The following is a 20,209-nucleotide window of genomic DNA, read 5'->3' as shown; positions in this document are numbered from 1 at the left end:
CACCAGCGACATTTGGTACTGCGTCTGTTCACGGGGGCAGGTGCCCTCCTCATAGAAACTTCCAGGACAAAGGTCACAGCCGGCGTTTTCAGGTTTGCCCTGCTGTCGGCAGCTGTATGCACACTCCTGCAATGTACCAGTGTGTGCTGGGTTTAGTACTTTGTGTAAGAGGCAACATCAGAGAAGCCAAGAATCATGCTTTTGGTGGACACCATGCCTTGTCCTTGCAGCAAAGGTAGGAGAGTAAGAGCAGACCTAGTAAATAAGCCAAGTGCAATAAATGTTGAATATAGAAACATTACAATTACTTGATGAATAGGAAAATGTAAAGAAAAACTTCCTTCTTTAATGAAATTAGTTGTAGTTTAAAGGGTTTTACTTCCTTCACTTCTTAGGGAAGTCTGTACTAGTCTTGAATCGGCATGAAATGGATGTAGGTGCTGGTCAATGAATAACTTTTAAGTAGAGCTATAAAATGAACCATTTTTTATTTCTCTGGCTCAGGAAGCTGTTTTAGAAAGAAAGAATACACGTAAGAAACAAGATGTCTCATGCCGGGAGACGATACCAAGATAAGCAATACAGGCACCCTGAGAATCATGGATCTGACAGATACGGGGAAGACAGAAGAGTGAGAAAACCATACCTATACAATGGAAGGTATGTCTAAACCTTAAAGAAACATATCACAGGTGGTCTATAATGTCTGTCATCTTGTTTGTTTGCTTTTAAATACCTTCATATTACAGTAGCAAAGAAAGCATTTACTCAGCCATGAAATGCTGAAACGTGAGCATGCCACATCAGGAATCAGAGAGCTTAGAAACACTTAGAAACTTTAAACAATTTTTAACCTCCTTCTTTGTGCTGAGCTTCAGAGCGGGGAGAAAGATAGGCCGTGCCACACAGACTGAGATGTGAATTTCATGGGGTTATCTGCATCAAGCTGGGTCACAAGTAGGTGAAGTGTGACCATGTGTGTTAGTACAGGTCCTGAAGAGGCTGGTCAGCAGGTGACAGCAAGCCAAGGCTTGCCCAGTATGCATTGCTTAAATGAGAATGTTACATGGCTGAGACCAGCGCAGGGACTTTCTGAACTCTCAGGTTGCACTAGTTTGGCTGTGAACAACCATATTAAACCAAAACAAAATTAATATCAGTAATCGCAGCCAATAAATGCCTTAAACAGTAGTTGTTTAAGTGTCTAAATGTCTAAGGCACTTTGCAGCATTTGATAGCAGGTCAATATCAGCACAATGAGCAAATCAGCTAATAGAAGGTTTGGAATGACAAATAAACTCTTAGGATATTACTTCTCGTTTCAGCCTGGCTAACCTATGGCACGTTAGAAGTGAGCTTAAGCTGTTTTCCTGTGAGTGCATGCCAGTGACTGCATTGTAAGAGAGAGGTCTGTAGCTCTAAACAACACTGGCGAATTGGCTGTGGCTGTAAGGTGTTCATCACTCCTGTGTAGTCTCTGGGGGCATGATTGTAGGGCAATTTAAGAATAGAGGCAAAGAGGAAGAGGAAATAAATATAATTAAGATTATTGAAAAGCCGAAGTACTGAAGTACTCCATGATAATATGCATTTTAGCAAGAAAAACAGGATGATAATAAAAGCAGTAGCGAAGAGCACTGTGCGGACTGGAAGGACTACTTATGGCTAAGTGTAAAACATTTGGATGGTAGTAATCCTATTGTATTATGAAAATAGCTAATGAATTTTTCTTCTGTCTCTCTTAAATCATGAAAAATTGGAGAGAAATGGGAATAAAGGTCAGCCTAAGAATCATCCTCAGAGGCTGAATGGCTGCCCTTAGCAAAAGCAGAGTTCAGGAAGAGATACAGTAAAATTATCTTCAACATATTAGAAGTGAGAGCAGCAAATGCCAGGAGTGCATTAATTGCACTGTGGAGAGGGGGGAAAAAAAGAAGGGGTTGAGTTTTTGGGTTTTGAGTTGGTTTTTTTTTTCCATATATAGCGTAATAAAAGGATTATGTGAAAGGATAGGTACAAATTTAATGACCATTTCTTAGTAAAACGCTTCTCTGGACTTCTTGTTTTTGCTGTTAAGTTTTAAATGACTGGACACATGGACTGAAATTTGGTGGAAGGACCATTAAGGCCAACAGATCATCCCTGTATCCACCAGGGATTAGAGGAAGGAGAAGAAGGGAATCAGCAGCTACAGATCTGTAATAGCCATGGAGATAATTCTTAGAGTTAAGCCGAGAATCTGGGGGGCACCAGCCCTCACTACAACTAATCAAAAAACTTTCCCATCAGTTGTTTTGATGGACTTTGGCTTAACCTTACAGCATTTCCCCTGCTTAGGTCTCATGATAAAACCAGCTGCTTTTGTAAGGAAATTTCAATATTTTGGTGAAGTCTTAGGCTGATGGACCAAAAGACCTCCAGATACTATAGTGAAATAGATGGGAAGAGTGTCGTGGAAACTGTAATTTGGGTGCCTAATGCTTTCATCCCTTATGACCAAGACTTTCTAGGCAGAGTATTTTTCTTTCCAAATGCATTTCTGTCTGAAACTCCTATAGCAATCTTCCTCTCATTGCTGAGGAGAAAGAGTTGCATTATCCTGAACTGGAAAGTCCTGAAGGAAAACATGAACAAAGGTGGCCAGCATAGGCCATTGTGAGGAAAAAAAAAGCATTTAAAAGGAAGAATTTTTTTTTTTTCCCCTAATTGTACTCTGTTGCTGAACATTAGGGGGTTTTTGTTTTGGTTTTTTTGTTTTGTTTTGTTTTCTGGCAAGTAGCAGGATACAATAGAGAGAAGCAGCTGCATCAGAAGTACCAAAGGGATTGCTTTCAAGTTAACTGGAAGCCTTATAAATCACACAGCTTATTTAATTTATGTGACACAGCTGCGCAGGATGCTTTGGCGGTTGCACAAGACACAGGACAAAGGTCAGAAAAATCAGAAATGTTTCGGCCAAATAGAGCTGTTGGCAACTACATGCAGAGATGTTAGTATTGGTTTTGTTATTGAATGTCTTAATTAAAATGTAAAAACTACAAAGAACATGATTTAATGTGGATGAATGAGATAATATTTGTAAGTTGAATCTGGAATTGGATGAAGATAAACTTTAGTGAAGTGCAGTGGTACTAGGAAACAACATTACAGTTGAAAATGCTGATCTGTGGATAAGAAATGCAAGATAAAAACTGAATAGGAAGAAGACTTTTAAAAATAATAATGCTGAATGAGACTGTAAATACCCTTTAATAACAAAATCATCCAGCTGTACCTTGAAAAAGGCAAGCTTCAATTCTCCTTCAGATGAGGGAGGACATTTAGGTTAGACCAGACACTTACAAAACAATTTACAGTGAATATTTCTCTTACCCCAAGTGTTAGCTCAGTTAAAAAAGGGCAAATTGCACTTTTCTGATAGAATAATCTAAATCTCACCAACCTTAAAAATCATCAGGCTTCAGCTGTGGAGCTGTATGTCATTGCAGGAAAGTGGACAATTCCATTTTGAAGTGTACGAGTGAAGAGGCTATTTAGAGAGACGAGAAATTGATTTTTTGGGGGTCGATTTTAGATTCCTTTTCACATATCATCAAAGACTTCAAAAAAAGTAAAAGAGAAATATTAAAACAGGCAAATTTTTCCCCCATTTTAAAATCTTTTATCTGTTTGTTTTAATAGCTTTCATTCTTTAAAAAGGCATCTGATGATTACACTGTAATTGGAAGTACAAACTTGACAAAACTCTTACCCATGAAATAGTTGTGCTACTTTACACATTTATTATGTGAAAATATTTCTCATTTTTATTCTCTGGGCTGCTATGGACTAGCTAAAAGTGTTTGTTTTTCATGAAAAAGCTGTTACTTGTTTTTATGGGAACAAGAGCCCTCCCCACACCTTCCTCCTCACTGCCTTTTGCAAGTAACCTAAACAATTCAGCCAGCCTACTCGGTGACTACACGGTTTTCCAAAATAACAACGATCAAGCGCAAATATCCTTGTGAACATGGATTTATGCAACTGTCTGGCATATTTGTTTTCAAAACAAATAAGCAAGCAAGGAAAAAAGATCAGATACCTATGAAGCAGGCCAGCTGGTTCCACTAACAGGAGCATCTGCCAGTTTCTCACGTTCTAATGTTCAGGAGAGAGCGTGATCCAATTAATATTACTTCAGTCATTTACTCCATTGTAGATCAACAGAAGACATCCAGGGTGGCCAGCACTCAAGGACTTCCACTGTTTGCTCAGACCCTTACTCTAAAACCTCAGGAACAGCACAGGAATATTTTGGACCACCACCAGAATGTTACCCTCCCAAGGAAACCTTCTCAATGAAGTGTTCAAAGGTATGCACAACAAGAGGTATGTGAGATTCTTATTGCCTGCCATCCACTCCTCTCCTTCCAAGGACTTGTCTTGGTTTTGGTTTCTCTGTTTAGAAGCACAACAAAATAAAGCTAGAGGAATATTAAAAAAAAAAAAATCAAACAAACCGGGAGAGTTAAAGTTAATGAATGACATAACTGTGGGTTACTAGCACGTTTTAGGCATCTAAAGGCAAGATTTATAAGATAGTTATATACTTGAAAATGCACCTCCAGAGTATGCATACAGAGCATCAGAGTGGGTCATATGTGTAATCACTCAGGGTGTGCAGCAAGTCTTAACCTTTGGGCTTTAGGAATAAAATAGATATTTGCATCTGTAGGCAATTTAAAGATGGCTCTTGAAGCTTTGATGCTAGTTTATCTCTGACACATTCTTCTCAGACTTTTTATCAACTCTGGGTTTAATCCAGTCATCACTGATACGTTTTTATAAAGCAACATTGTGAGAGACAAGAACTATTTTATGTACATGAATCCAATAAAACAACTCTTGAGAGATAACTTGTTTTTTGCATAGCTAGAAAGTGACTACAACAAGCAGAGAAATGAGCATTAATGTGGGAGGAAATCAGCGTTAACACTTAGTAAACTTGTTCCTGTAAACTGAAAAAAAAAGGCGCTAAAATATCCATTACTCCGTTAAAGTTTTCACTCTTCCAGGACAATGAGCTTTCTCACCTTGTTTGTAGGAAAGTCCCACTGCAGTCTGCATGGTGGTGTTGGGTTGGCAGTTGGACTTGATGATCTTAGAGGTCCTTTACAACCTTAATGATTTTATGATTCTATGATTCTAAGTCTTTGGCTGAAGTCTATAAACAGCCTTTCAGTGTCCTCCAGTAGAGAGACAAATTAAGACTTTCGTTGTTGTAAGTAAATTAAAATACATAATGTTAGATTATTTCTTCTCTCCATGAAGGAAAGTTAAATAACATACTCAATTTGCTCTTAATCTTTCTCTGTGTGTGAATATGTGAACAATTTTAAGAGTGAGCTGAACTATTTTCTCTTATAAATATGTTCTGTGTATTTGTATGGAGTTTGTTTTTCATCTCGAGGACATTTAACTCCAACAGTTGGTAGAGCATATTTAATGATACAGAGCCATGCTGATATTTTATCCCTGATAAAATTGTATCAGCAGTTTCTTCTTCAACAATACTAAATTATTTTAACTTGTCTGAGAAGCTCTAGAAAACTCCATGCCTTATTTTATCACAGCTTTAGAAAAATGAAGTGGCAAATTATTTTTAGTTTTCAGTTTCAATGTTTGTTTAGACTTATGGATAGCTTAATGTGACTTGCTGGAGTTTTTTTTTTTTGACCTGCATTTGCTTCTTATTATTTTAGTGCATTAAACATCATTAACATGTTCAAAATATTCTGGATGCATCAATTGATGATGATGATTTCACTCCTACCCCTCCCCGAGGTATTGCTCAGTATTTCCAAAAATTTAATGTCTGAGTTTTCAGTGGAGAAGGGAGAAAATAAACCCTTTTATTAGCAGTTTTACTTCAAAAAATGAAAAGATATTGGAGGTTGATAAGGTTATGAGAATGTTACACCCCTGTTTAATTTTTGAAAGTACCGAGATTTAGCAGAATTTCCTAGAATTCTTTTGCACAATTATGCATTCCCTGCAGTCATAGTAAATATTATAAGTGAAAAGCTACATGAATTGTTTACTAAGAAGTCAGTACATGTGAGCTACAACTTCTTACAGCATGAAAAGTTCCTGTAAATACCATCTTTTTCTTTTGCCAATGATTTATCAGCACTCTGGTGAAATTCCCCCTTCCCAATGACCATAATTCTAAAATAAACTAGTATCAAACAAGGCCAGGAAATCAAGCAATGTACCACAGTCTTTTCCAAAAAAACAACTGAAATGTGACCCTTAGTTTCTGACCATGCCTCACTCTACTTTCACTATGGTTTTATATTTTTGCCTTTTGCCCAGCAAATAACTTAAACTTACACTCTTTGTGCAAAACTTACACTCTTTGTTCATGGTGACCAGGTTGGCAAACTAGAGAGGAGTTCTAAACAACCAGAGCTCTGAGAAGTATTTCCTTTACTCAGGTACCGCCCTCTTCATCCATGCTTTTCACCAGCAATATTCCAAAAAACAAAATTTGAGATTCAGAAATAGGCAGTTATTTTTGCAGTGATCATTCAAACATCTTAGCTGCAAGCAGCAGCAGAAAAAAGAACATAGAATCATAGAATAGTTTGGGTTGGAAGGCACCTTTAAAGGTCATCTAGTCCAAGCCCCCTGCAATGATCAGGGACATCTTCAACTAGGTCAGGTTGCTCAGAGCCCCATCCAACCTGACCTGGTATGTTTCCAGGGATGGGGCATCTACCACCTCACTGGGCAACCTGGGCCAGGGTTGCACCAGCCTCACTGTGAAAAATTTCTTCCTTAAATCTAGTCTAAGTCTACCATCTTTTAGTTTAAAACCATTAGCCCTTGTCCCATTGCAACTGGCTCTGCTAAAAATTCTGTCCCCATCTTTCTTATAAGCCCCCTTTAAGTACTGGAAGGCTGCAATAAGGTCTCCCCAGAGCCTTCTCTTCTCCAGGCTGGACAATCCCAACTCTCTCAGCCTGTCCTCATAGGGGAGATGTTCCATCCCTCTGATCATTTTTGTGGCCCTCTTCTGGACCCGCTCCAGCAGGTCCTTGTCTTTCTTGTGCTGAGGGCTCCAGAACTGGATGCAGTACTGCAGGTGGGGTCTCACCAGAGCAGAGTAGAGGGGCAGAAACACCTCCTTCGACCTGCTGGCCACACTTCTGTGGATGCAGCCCAGGATATGATTGGTCTTCTGGGCTGCGAGTGCCCATTGCTGGTTCATGTCCAGCTTTTCATGCACCAGTACCCCCAAGTCCTTCTCGGCAGGGCTGCTCTCAATCCCTTCATCCCTCAGCCTGTATTGTTACTGGGGGTCACCTCAACCCAGGTGCAGGACCCTGCGCTTGGCCTTGTTGAACCCATGAGGTTCACACAGGCCCATCCCTTGAGCTTGTCCAGGTCCCTCTGGATGGCATCCTGTCCTTCAGGCGTACCAACACACCACTTAGCTTGGTGTCATCTGCAAACTTGGCTGCGGGTGCACTCAATCCCACTGTCTATGTCATTGATGAAGGTAATAAACAGTAGTAGTCCAAATATGGACCCTGAGGGACACCACTTGACATTGTTCTCCTGTCTTTGTTATTCCTACCTTCCTTCTATAACCCTCACCCCCATTTTTTTCCTACAGCTGCATTAAAACAGTAAACCCAACCCAAATGTAATGGAAGAAATAGCTGATACTGACCCCTTTTGCAATTAGGGATGTTTGATACCATCTAAGAAACTTCAAAACATGCTGCTCCTTTTTATTCCTTTCATCTTGAAAATGGAAGGAAAAAAGTCTGTTAAAACATATGAGCAATAAAGACATTCATGTGGGATCACGTGGCTAGAGGTACTGGATCATATGAGGCACTTAATTACACATCCTCTCAAACAGTGTACTAGGGGGTAAATTCACTAGGATCATCAGAGTTTTGACCAGTAGAGAGCGAGGTGTCCTCTGGAATACTCTTCAAACTTGAGATTGCTGGAATTTTTGAACTGGAAAACTGTGTTCACTTCCATTATGCTTAATACTTCTTTACAGACATATCAAATTTGTTTAATCCTTTTCTGAATCTCCTTTTGAATATGTTTGGCCTCCATATTATCTTACAACAAGGAGTTCCACAGTTTCTTTTTGCCACTTGAAGAATTACTGTTTTGTTCTTAAAATGTTTTAAAGAAGGTGTCTCTGATTCCGGTGGTATTCAAAATACCTAATGATAATCTCATATATTCACCTTCTCCATGATATTTATGGTTTTAGAGTGAAGTCTTCCCTTTCTCCCTGTCGCTGTGCTCATATAACTTCTTCATAGAGTGAAGACTAGTCAGTTCTGTCCTTACCAAGAGTGAATTCTTTCCACTTCTGGTTAGCCTGTCAGCCCTGTACATGCTGTACCTGAAATGATTTGTTTAGAGCCCATCTGTGTGCTCTGCAGAATGAAGGTCTGTTTGAGTACATGCATGAAGTGTGAAGTTGCTTATTAAACACTGATTTCATTAATTTTTCATTCAAGAGCTTAAACACTCTGCAGCCTACCAATTTTACAGATGGCAATCATGGAAGAATTTTGTGTGATTATTGTTAAAATATACTTCACAATTTCACTATTCAGTTTTTTTCAAATCATTAGTCTGTTCATCTACTGTAGTTTTTTGGTGTGTACTTTTCAGCTGAATCTCTTTGGAGCCCCCACTTACGGCTCTTTGGGTCATGTTGCAGAGCAGTCTCAGGATGCAGAAACTGTATTTCCTTCAGATAAAACTAAATGAGAGGGTGAGCTGTAACGACTAGCAGCAGGCACTCTGTCCTTTGGACCAAACTAGAGCTAGAATACAGTACTTCTGTCTCCCCAGAAAATGCCTATCGTGTAGCTCCTAGGACTTGAGCTCGAACTGTTTCACTCTACAGATCCACTCCCATTGTGCGGCTAACATGGGCATAACTAGTGACAGGCAGCACAAAACAAAGATTTATCCTTGACTCTATCTGTTTGAAAACCGGTTGTTTCCTCTTAGTCTTTATTTTCTTTTAACCACTACTAATCTCTCAGGAGCTTGTGTCATTTAAGAGCACTACCACTTGGATTGCCTTTCTTCATATATTTGCTGATTCTTTCAAATGACTTCCCTCTAACAAACTTCTGCCTCTTCCCTGCTATGCTATCATTAGGTCTAGTTTCTATGTTTTTTTCATAGGGATGTCACACTTGTGGATCTGCAGATTACAGACTCAAAAGGCAATAGAAACTCAGAAGTCTGCCACTTTCAGTTTCTGTAGGAGACTTAAGGAACACCTTATAGACTAGTGTCAAGCTGTCTAGGTGCTCAATATAATTGTATGGGAATTGGAAATAAACTGTTCCTATAAAGACAAACCTTTCATCAACTAAGAAACTACTGCTTGCAATAACCATTTCTTACAACTTGGGCACAACAGCGCATGCCATTTAAAGCAGCACACGTTGAAAACAACAAAAGTTTTTGGCCTGGGGATACTTCAATCTGAAATTCTTTCAGAAGAAAACATTCAACTTGCTTTTCACAGTGCAGGTGAAATTTCTGTAGTTCTCTCATCTGTGTAGAAAAACTAAATTAGTAATCGTATTTGCTTTTCAAAAGACCCCCCTTGGGTCCCTTGAAAATATAACCAGATTCAATGCTTTTGGTTACCAGAGGGAAAGAGAGAAGTGTTCAAAGGCTGCCATGCTGCTTCCTTCAGCTTAGAGAGCGCAAAATCGGAGTCAAACCCAAGAGTGAATTGCTAACCTTGAATTGGTCATAGATATTTGGTCACTTGACCTTGAAAACGTTTCATTTCCTTTTTAATACATGTATTGGTGTGAAAGAGGTGGAGCAATGCAATTCCAGGATAATGCTTCCTTTAATTTTGCTTAAACAGTGAAGGCAAATGAAGTTTCTCCCATCTTCGGGCAGTGTGCGACTCGGGAAATGCCTGCGCTTTTACCTTGTATAGAATTGTACTGTGCTGGTCATAATTTCTGAGCTAAGTAATTTATTTTTTTTAATTCTTCAACCCACTTGGCATTTAAGGGAGACAGCACTAAAAAGGTTAGAAAACAGTTTGTGGGGGAGCAAGTATAATTGAATCCCTGTTCTTGGCTGCCATGAATACAGCTTAAAGAGGCGCAATGAATAGTGTCAGATTTCTTAAGCATACTGTAGGCGCTTCCAAACAATCATGCCTTTAGCCTACATTCTAACATCCACAATTGTTAAAACCTTCAGACCAATTTCCTCTCAGAAAAAGACAGCATTAGGGTTTGTAACAACAAGAAAACTCTCCAATTTCAGGCATAGCCAGGAGGAAATATCAAACTGAATTTATTTGGAGGAGGAAATAGAATTAGGGAGTAACAAAGACTTTCTCCAGGATATATTCATGCATTAACAAGCCAGCATTAATTCAAACGTAAACATCTATAAGCTTTTGTTTTTACAAAACAGTCCAATCTTTTTCCTGTAGCTCTGCGTGCTGGCAAATACTCATAGACTGGAAAAAATACCGAGATGAAAAGTCACGCTAAGCACAGGGCTCACACTAGTAGACACTTGGTTTGAGTTATGCTGTTGTTCATAACCATTATACTGCTGCAGTTATGTTGTTCTGTTATGTCCTGATACTGTTCTTCTTTGGAGTCAGATGTGGGAGCTGGAAGGGAACAATATTTGCAGAGCGCTTGTATCCCTTCCAGTGCTGTGGAGATGTTGGGGGAGAATAGTGGTCTGCAAGAGGCATTGGCCTGAAGTAAAAGACCTTCTGTAGCTTCAGTTATGTATATTGAAAAGCACTGAGGGGGTCATTAAAATGTGCATAATGCAGGTAACTTTGTGGATGAAAACAGGTATTTGACAAGTACGTTCAGCAGCATGTTAGATCTTTTCAGTGGTGGTCAGCGGGATACTTACGTTTCTGTGGAGGCACACAATAGGATTAGAAACTGCTGTATTTTGTAGTCACCCTCTTCACATTTTGCCCTTGCCATGCCTTAGCTCCTTTAAATTGTGCTCAAAGCTGTCAAACACTGTTTCTGTGGCAGTTAATTTCAACATATTCCTGCTGTAAGAAGGAGCACTACGGTCCCCTATAGTCATATTTGTAATTAGACGGCTTCCCCTACTGTTACAAAGTATATTTTAAATACCCTGTGACTAACAGACTGAATTTGCCATCACGTTTTTTAATCTTGTAATTGTGAAGATAGAGGATATTAGTAGTGGGAATTGGACAGAGCTGTACAGATTAAAATAATCCCAGTTATTCAAAATACTTAATTAAAATTGCACAGTAACAAGATAGAGTGGCAGAGCTGCAGGTAACCTTCCTGTTAAATTAAAGTATTTCACTCAGAGGTAAGTCCTGTTTGCTGTGAAATACAAATAGCCATGAGCAGTTGCCTCTATAAAAACATGCAGGGGAGCTACGCTGGTTGCAGATGCCAAATGATACCTTTAGCAAACTGTTGCCCTGCCAACGTGTGGGACTTCATTCTGCCCGTGTCTTTATATCAAATTTTTTTCATCCACCTTTTGGCATGGTGCTAACATGTACACTGTTGTTTTTAGGCAGGGGAGAACTACAACTGAGAAGGCTTACTTAAGTTGGCAGGGGAAGGCACTGGCAAAGTTGATGTTAGCTGTTAGGTATGTGTTACACTCCAGTCTGTGCTTCCCTGCTGGGAAATCTTAGTTAAGTCTGCTCCCTACCAGTATAGAACAGGAGTTGCACCATCTTTCTTGTCAGACCACTGGGTCTGTCTTCCCCGCATCTGACCCAAATTCTGTGAACCAAGAAAAAAACCTCTTCTTTTTAAAAAGTGGCTTTCAAAGCTAATTGGTATAGCAGACTGACTAGATATTGAATGTAGCAGGTGATTGCTTGAGCAGGTGATCTTAGCTCACTTAAAGGAGAAAAATCCACCCAGTCAGGAATGTTGCTCACCAGGTGTGACAACTGACAATTGGTAAAGTGAGTGAGAAGCTCGGGTTCACAGGTGCCTCCAACCTGACCTACCTTCAGCTGGGCTATGATTACTTAAAGGGCAATAACACCCCAATCTTTGTACTTTCTAAAGGTGGCTCAGTTTCAGTTCAAATGGAGGGAGTGGCTACGGAAAGTTGGCATAAGGAGCAATTGTTTTAATTGTTTTCTGAACTCTTTAAAAAAGACTCCTGCAAGTTTTTTTTGGTACTGAGATATTTGTTTACTCCTTGAAAGAACTGTGGGTACATTAGGAAGAAAAAAGGGTATTTTCTGAAATGCAGAACTTGAGGTGACGGTGCAGAGACCTACCAGTGCTACAAATACATGTACAGCCTTTTACAGCTGTTGTATTTAAATCAATGTTGCCAAGTGCTACAGTTTAATGCAAGACCTTTTGCTTCCCACTCTCTCCAAAATTATGGAAGATGACTCATGCTTACTTAGCAGGAGAGAAATCAAGAACATGCTAGAAGTGATGCTTTTAGGAACTACTGGGAACAAGTAAACCAGAGCTGTTGTTCCCAGGCAGGGGCTGGGTTGTACTGAAACCATGTCTTCTTGATGGCAAGTAAATAGTAGTGTCACACAGTGGTGGGAAACTGTATGGGATAGAGGCTGATGCAGTAGTTCTACAAATTATGTCCACCCTTTCCTGTGAAAATTGGACAGCACTGTTTAGAGACGGGAGGGTGTTAAGCAGAAGGAATAGAGCAGGTGGGACAGTAGCGCTTTAAGGGAAGATGACACACAGAAAAAACAGGACAATGCATTTGGATCGGAGCACTCTGATTGTGAACATAAGGCTTCTCTGAGTCATTAAAAACAAGGCTGGACATCCTTTGAGATTTCCTAATGGAGTGATTATCTTGACTAAAGAGGGACAACTTATTAAAAGATAATAATAATCCTTCTTTCTAGAGCACATAAATAATTGAATTTTCCCAGTTTTTAACTGTTTTCCATTGATTTCCAGTAAGATGGGTACCTCAAATGAGCATAAATGTGTTGGGCACTTACGTGCCATTTAAATGCACTTGGCTCTGAGTACGTGGTTCCCTTGGGTCCTTTGAAAAGCCAAGATTCAGTGAATAACTGGTGGTGTTACATTGCCTAACTCTTGTGTTTTAGGGTTGGGTTGTGGTTTTTTCCCCGCCTTTGAACATTACTCTATTAGGGAGATTTTAGCATAACTCAGTGAAAGCTAAATCCCACCACTGGCTGAAGAATAGAGACACCTTCAAAAACAATGGTGGGTGGGGGCTTAGGGGGGCATTTGTTTATTTACGACAAAGCTGTGTATTGCCCTGATCCTGCATCGGTGAAGCTGATTGAATTCCTGTTACTGGTTTCAGTAAGATCTTGCTTTGTACTGGTATACATAAGGGGAATAATACCGTTAGCAAGATGTTTTAGTACTTTGCATACAGATTTAATATTTATAATCTGTTGTGACTGTTGTCTCCATTTCATTTTCCATGTGCAGTTGTTCTCCACTGTTTTAGTTCCTCCCTACTTCTGTCAACGTTTTTGTCTCTGTCCAAAAGCAGAACAAAACCCCTCGTCCTTTGACGTTTTCTCCCCATTTGGCCTGTTCGCCACTGACTCAGTTTAGTAGAGGTGTGACCAAAGCTGTGCGTTGAGCTCTGCCTTTCTCTCTCTGGGAAATGCCAAACCTGCACTGCCAAGAGAAGTCCAGCATTTGAGATCCTTTTCAGGACTGACTGCTGCTTTTGTAAGTCAGTCACTATATATGGTCAAAATACTTGTCTGCTCCTTTGGAAGAAAAAGAAAAAAAAATTACCTCTGAAAAGCAGAAAGCTGCCCAAACTGTGGAAGAAACCCAAAAGACAACTTTCAGTGAGAAAGGCTGGGAGAATAATTTTTAATGCACGTGTTGTAGCCTCTAACTCCTCTCTTCCCTTCTCCTAGCGTTACCTGTAATGGGATGTGACACAGGCACCACTGACCCATGCGGTACTGCTGCCCTGCCCCTGGGGTTGAGGTGTCCCAGAGGGGCAGCCGGGCGCTGCCAGCTGGGTGCTGCTGGTCCCTGGCGTGCAAAGGAAGTGGAGGGAGAGAGCAAGCCAAAATGGAGAAAGGCAAACACAAAATACCTTAAAAGTATGCAGGGATGTTAACTCACGAGGAAAGAATGATACCAAAAGAGTTGGGGGAAAGGGTCCATATGCACTCAACAAAGGAAAAAAGTGACTACTGTGCTGAGATGCCGTGGAGGGAGACACTTTGAAGGCCTTCTTTATTAGTCAGGCCCTCGTGGAGTCAGGGGGAGTTCAGCAAAACCAGCCAGAACTGACTGTCCTACAGCTGGATTCTTGTCAGCTTCAGAAACATAGGAACAAACATGAATTGACCATTTTACTTTACGTGTGCACATACATACACACACTGTGATCCTGACACCTGAACATCGGGGTCATCCTGCTACAATGCCTGGATGAAAAAGCTTCCAGCGCACAAGACAGACTTGAGCACACAGTTGAGTTACTGGATAGTTTTATGAAGCAGAGCATGCAAATTTAACAGCTCACCTCACCTGAAAAGGAGAGTTTCTGTTCCCTCTCCGGTCCTGGCTGTGTTATTTCCCTGCTAAACTCATGCCAACATGACTGCTCATCAGATACTCTGAGTCACACTAAGTTGCTAAAGTTGCAGGAAAAAACAGCAGCACACAAGAAAAGAGTTGAATCGTTTCCTATTTAAAATTTATTAAAACAGCTCTTGGAAGGGCCTGATATGGGCCTCCTCCCAGCAGGGGAGGAAAGTGGTGACTGCCCAGCCAAGGGTAGGAACCGTAAGAGTAAGGTCAGCTGCCTGTGGGGCTGTACCTGCCTGCTTGCTTTGCTGAATGTTTGAGCCCACCATTTGACAGAAGACAAAACCATTGATCAGTGGGTTAATACCATGGTGATAGCCCAGCATGCACCTGGTATAGAAGGGAAAGAAAAAGTGCGTAGTAGATTAATAGTATAATTGGAAGGCTGTTGTTTGTTATAGCAGGAAGCCTACTCACAGCAAAAAAGATTGTATTCAAAGTTAACAAGTATGATGCATTGAAGTTACTATCCATGGCAGATTTAGATCTTATGGAATGAATGAAACAGTTCTCTGGAAAGCTCTGGCAATACCCCCTCTCTTTTAGATTGCAGCCATTCTTCTCACCCTTCAGCATTGAAAAGCAGTGCAGGAAAGAAGCATGGGAAATGAAATGGAAATCCAGGAGCCGAGACTTAAGTCTTGCTCAGTACAGAGGGGGCTAGTTCCCAAAGCCAACTTATTCACTAATAATTTTAATACAAATCAGTGGCATTTTAGATAGATTCCAAGATTTTGAACGTGAGAAAGGAAAAAATAACCAAACCAGTGGAGTTACGAGATTTTGTGATTCTGTGATTTTCAGACGTCCTGTCATTTTACACTCAGGTCTTGCAATGCATTCATTGTTGCATGGGATTAGAGAATAGCTGTAGAGATAAGTAACTTCTCCTTAGGAAGACCTTTGGGCAGTCTGGTTTCTGCAGCTATAACTCCAAGATGACGTTGCTAACCGGCCTGTGAAAGCAGGAATGGCAGCACAGACTTGGAAGCGTGTCTTTGAGCTCAGCTCTTTCTGCCTGCAGGTCACCATTGCTTGACATACGTCACTGCTGGCATGTGTGTGTTAACATACCTTGGCAGAGCTAAGATTGAAAACTTAACTGTCCTTTTATTCCCTATTTCTCAAGTCTGTCTATACTAGTATAGTAGGTTGGGTATCAGCTTGCAACTATCACATATCAAGGTTGCATAAGGCTTTCGGGTCAAGATGTGAACATACTGTAGGGATTAGTATTTCCATCAAAACCCTGATGATTGTACAAGGCCTTAGGGATTTCCGCTAATTGTCTGCTACTTTCACAAACCCTGCTGGCTTTCCTTATAGACTTGTAATTCACAGCTTCATCGTATATACTGCTCATCATTTTAGGATTTTCTTTAATACAGGAGGCTTTGTTATTGCAATTATTTTTTCTTAATCCACGTGTTGCAAGTAACTGGTGGAGTAACTGCTAATGAATCTCTCTCCATTGTTTAGTTACTGTAATCAGTTCTACAGCGGGCATGTGTGAAAACTGTGGAGGTACATACAAAACCTGTCCGACGTGAATGCCCTAAGGAAATTTTTCAAGGATGCCATTAAAGCATCTACTGCCACAGTTAAAAATACAGTAGACCTACACTGATTGTATTTGTCTTCCCATCAACAAAGAGTACTATGATACCAGCAGTGAGCTCAGTGAAGTTCAAAGGTTGCACACAGAATTTGTGTGAGTACATAAGAAGTTTTGGAGCAGCGTCATTGAGAATTGGGGTCAGTTATAAATGTGGAGAGGTTAGCAGCAGGTGCTGACTACTTTGATAACAGAAAATTGCCTTTTATAAAGCTCAGTGAGGTGATGTACAGGAAAAGTTGATGCTCAGCAGGTCAGAGTGCCTCACCAGTCATAAACAAAAAGGAAATTCTGAAGACAGTGGTAGGAGAAAGCTGACTACTCATTAATTCCCATCTTCCAAGTTCCCAAACATATTTCAAATTTATGTTCCCCTTAATCAAATGGTCTTTCCTCCCTGTAGACTTGTAAGAACTGCTTCCTGATGGAGCATCTATGAAATCAGTGTTCAGCCCTTAAAAAGGGAAGTGATCTTCTGTGTTCAACACTGCTGAAGGGCCCCGAGGACCCAAGTTGACTCCCTGTATTTGGAAGGCACATTGTACAGCTCAACTGAGCAGACAAAAAATATCTGATCCAGTTCCAATGAATATCCTGCACAGCTATTACTCTTTCAAAATATTTTGAACAGTCCTGGTAAAGTGATGACTGTACCCATTAAAATCTTTGAGTCTTCTGGCTGCATTTTTTGAATTTGGTACAAGGAGTCCCAAATCCTGTCTCATGGACCAACATTTAAATTTCTCTTCACATTTAGCTTCAGAAATATTTCCTTTGATGGCAAAGCCTCCTGAACACGTTTGGTAACCAGCTTGGTTATTGCCCTGCTTCACAGAAATGGTTGTGCAGAAGGGTCAAGGAAACGGCAAGTTGTCATGCAGAAATCAGCATCACCTCTGAAGGAAACATACATACATAGAACTACACACTTAGTTCCTCCTCAACAAGAGCACTTCTCTGCCTGCTCTACCTAATTCTTTTTAGGATATGAAATCTGTATATATATGTGCTCGTGTGTGTGTATATACACACATATACATGCACATGACAGACACAAACTGGAACATGCTGAGCCTCAGATATTCTGTTCCCCGGTGTTACCACCATTATCACTGCTCCCCTTTGCGCTTCTGGGGTGGTTTGCAGGGCTATGATGTGAATGGGCTCAGTGCCTACCTACAGCTGAATTAGCCGAAGCGAGGGGACCAGTTTGGGTGCAGGAACTCCTGAAGTGGCCAAAGGCCCATGTCAGATCATCACAAGCACCTTCCAATGAAGAGCAAGCGGCAGCAGGAAGATGCTCATTACCTCTGCCCTCTGTGGAGGGAATAAGAAGGGGCAGAATGGGAATATCTGATAGTCCTTCCTGGTGGCTGTCATTAGCTTGCTTTTGTGAGAAGCATCTGGCAACACAAGAGAGGAATTTGTCTAATTCTGTTCCGTGCTGCTTCAGCCCTTTTCTTTTCAAGTCCATACAGACTTGACAGCAATTGAGCCATTGCTCAAGAGGAAAATGCCTTGCTGATCAATGTTAGGAGCATAAAATGAAAGTCTGTAGGCAAACCACGGATCCCACCCCACTTTAAAGACTAATATAGGACCACTGTGTTGAGCATCGTATGTTCTTGGCTGTCAGACTGCAATGGAATAATAAGATTCACAATTCTGTAATTAACTTCAGAATTTGGAGCAACACGCGTGATGATACACTAGGGGTTTTCATCTCCCGAATAGGCAACTCTAGCTATCCTATGCTTCAACATCCGTCATGTTTACTAATCTTAGTCTGACCCCTAGTGAGCTGTCACAGAATAATCAGGTTTATCTAACATACTGCTCCTTCCTGACAGGCAACTACTACAAAAAGAAGTCATTTATCCACCCCTCCTACACACCACACCACCACCCCCCCGGCAAAAAAACCCTGGTTACCTTTATCAGTAGCATAACATAAGAAAAAGAAGAAAAGAGTCAGCTCAGAAGTCATAAGGCTTTCTTCTGAAGGTGGGGGGGTGGAAGAGAACACGTGAAGTGGTATCACATTTACTTACCTCTGCATATAAGGTGGTTTTGCCTCCTTCTCTGCCTCACTTTTTTGTGCAGTCGGGAGCTGCTGCTTCAGATTTATGAAGAGATTTTTATCTCTGAAGGAGATGAAGTGGAAGCTGCATCTGGTTAGATAATACATTTAAATTAACAGATGCTTAGAAAGACCAAAAAAAAGTCTAAGTTAAAGCAGTAAACACATTTTAAAGGACCTAAGTAACTTGCACAATTTTTAAAGCCATTAGAAGCTTCTAGGTTTTTGTCAGCTTTAACCTCAGCATTCTGTTCATACTGGATATTTCTTGCTTGGTGTGTTTATGCCAAGGAGTTACAGGCCAAAATACAATCACTGTGCGCTTGCCTTGGCAATAACACAAGCACAGTAAAATTTTTATGGATTTCTTTCCCCGCATGAAGATCCATTTATCAAGCACACTGACAAATTAAAAAAAGTAATTTGCCCAACGTCCGAAATGTACCCATGAGAGCTCATGCTTCTTTTTATTTTTTTAAAGCAGCGCTATTCTGTAGCTGTAGCCAAGAGGACGGCTTCAGTAATAGTGCACTCTGTCTATGGTTTTGGTGTACTTCTGCTACCCCCAGTTTGCACAAGATGTGATTTTGACATCTATTCCCATCTTTCTGCTCTTTACAGGCATTTTGAAGTTTGTGGAAATCACAGTTAACCTCCTGGTGCTGATCTGCGTGGGTGCTGCCCAAGCCTCTGTTGCAGGCTTCACCTCCCTTGGCGGCTTTGGCATTGGATCCTTTAGCCTGAATTCGGCCTATAGCCCCTTTGAGGGCACGGAGCTCCGGGAGGTGAGGGAGCTAGACATGCAGTTCACCCAGATGAGAGCCCCTTGCGTGTATGGTGGAGTAGCCTTCAGCTTAACAGCAGCAGTACTTACCCTTGTCTTCCTTGTCGTGGGGGCAAAACCCATCCAGCAGCTCAGGACGGGGCTGTTGGCAGGCGAATGTGCCTTCAACCTGCTGGCTGGCGTGGCATACGTCGCGGCCATCGGCCTCTACCTGCATTTTGTCAGCCAGGTGAACTCCACAGAAGTTTGCAAGAGGCGCGAGAGGCTGTATGCACGCCGCGGTTACACTTCCATGAACTGCGTGGTCCAGGGCGGCGACGCGGCCATTGGCCTTTTTGGTGTCGCTGCTGCCTGTTTGTACTTTGCCAGCTTTGTGGTCTGCATCCGTGCTATCCGAACCCTCCAGGCCTTCCAGACCCACACAGCCAAGGCTCAGCACAGCCCCAAGAGCAGCATTAGAGACAGAAGCGTCAGAAACCACCATGCTGTCCACAGGACCTCTGAAAGCTCCCACAATGTCCAGGCTCTTGCCACGTTAGTGTGAACTCAGGTCTGGGACTGTGCAGGAGCTTCAGCAAGGGATGTACCCTGCTAAACAGGTGACCAGTCCACAATGCGTTGTCCTAAAAGGTGCTGTAAGCGTGTATTGAATCACCAAATGTAACAATAGTGCTATAACATGATGTAATAAAATTGACATTGTGCAGATGTTTTAACAAGGTTTTTTTGCATCAGTCTCTCAAACTGGACTCCTGCACTTAAAATGTGTTCAATTGTAATGTTTTCATCCTGCACAAAGCAAATCAAAACAGCAGTGGGCTGTTAACAGATTGCATCCGCAGTGCTGCCAAACTTGTGCTAACAAACAGCCACTTCTTCCTCTCTCGTGATACAAGGGATTGAAGACACAGCTAGGATGGGTAGCCCTCAACAGATCCTGTACTTGTCAATGCATCCTATTGCCTTATGCCCACTGCTCACAAAGGAAGGACACTTGAGTGCTTTTCTGAATCACAGCCAGAGCTACACTTGTGACCCATTATTCTTGGGCTAGTGAAGTGTTTTATCTTTTGAGTCACGGGGGTTGACAC

The 20,209-nt window shown here is 41.2% G+C and overlaps 1 protein-coding gene across 1 annotated transcript; it reads left to right on the top strand.

The window, feature by feature from the left end:
- Positions 1-544: 544 nt before the first annotated feature.
- Positions 545-19,662, top strand: LOC309417217 (MARVEL domain-containing protein 3-like; the record flags this gene model as incomplete). Its single annotated transcript, XM_082014677.1, is given in 7 exon segments — positions 545-660; positions 4,199-4,352; positions 13,633-13,656; positions 13,659-13,673; positions 13,675-13,719; positions 13,721-13,757; positions 18,956-19,662. Coding segments are annotated over 7 exon segments (1,098 nt in total).
- Positions 19,663-20,209: the final 547 nt, after the last annotated feature.

The sequence above is a fragment of the Phaethon aethereus genome, assembly GCF_964289735.1.
Source record: "Phaethon aethereus genome assembly, chromosome: 2".
Lineage (NCBI taxonomy): Eukaryota > Metazoa > Chordata > Aves > Phaethontiformes > Phaethontidae > Phaethon > Phaethon aethereus.
The sequence above is the reverse complement of the archived record's forward strand: the minus strand, read 5'-3'. Positions and strand labels throughout refer to the sequence as shown.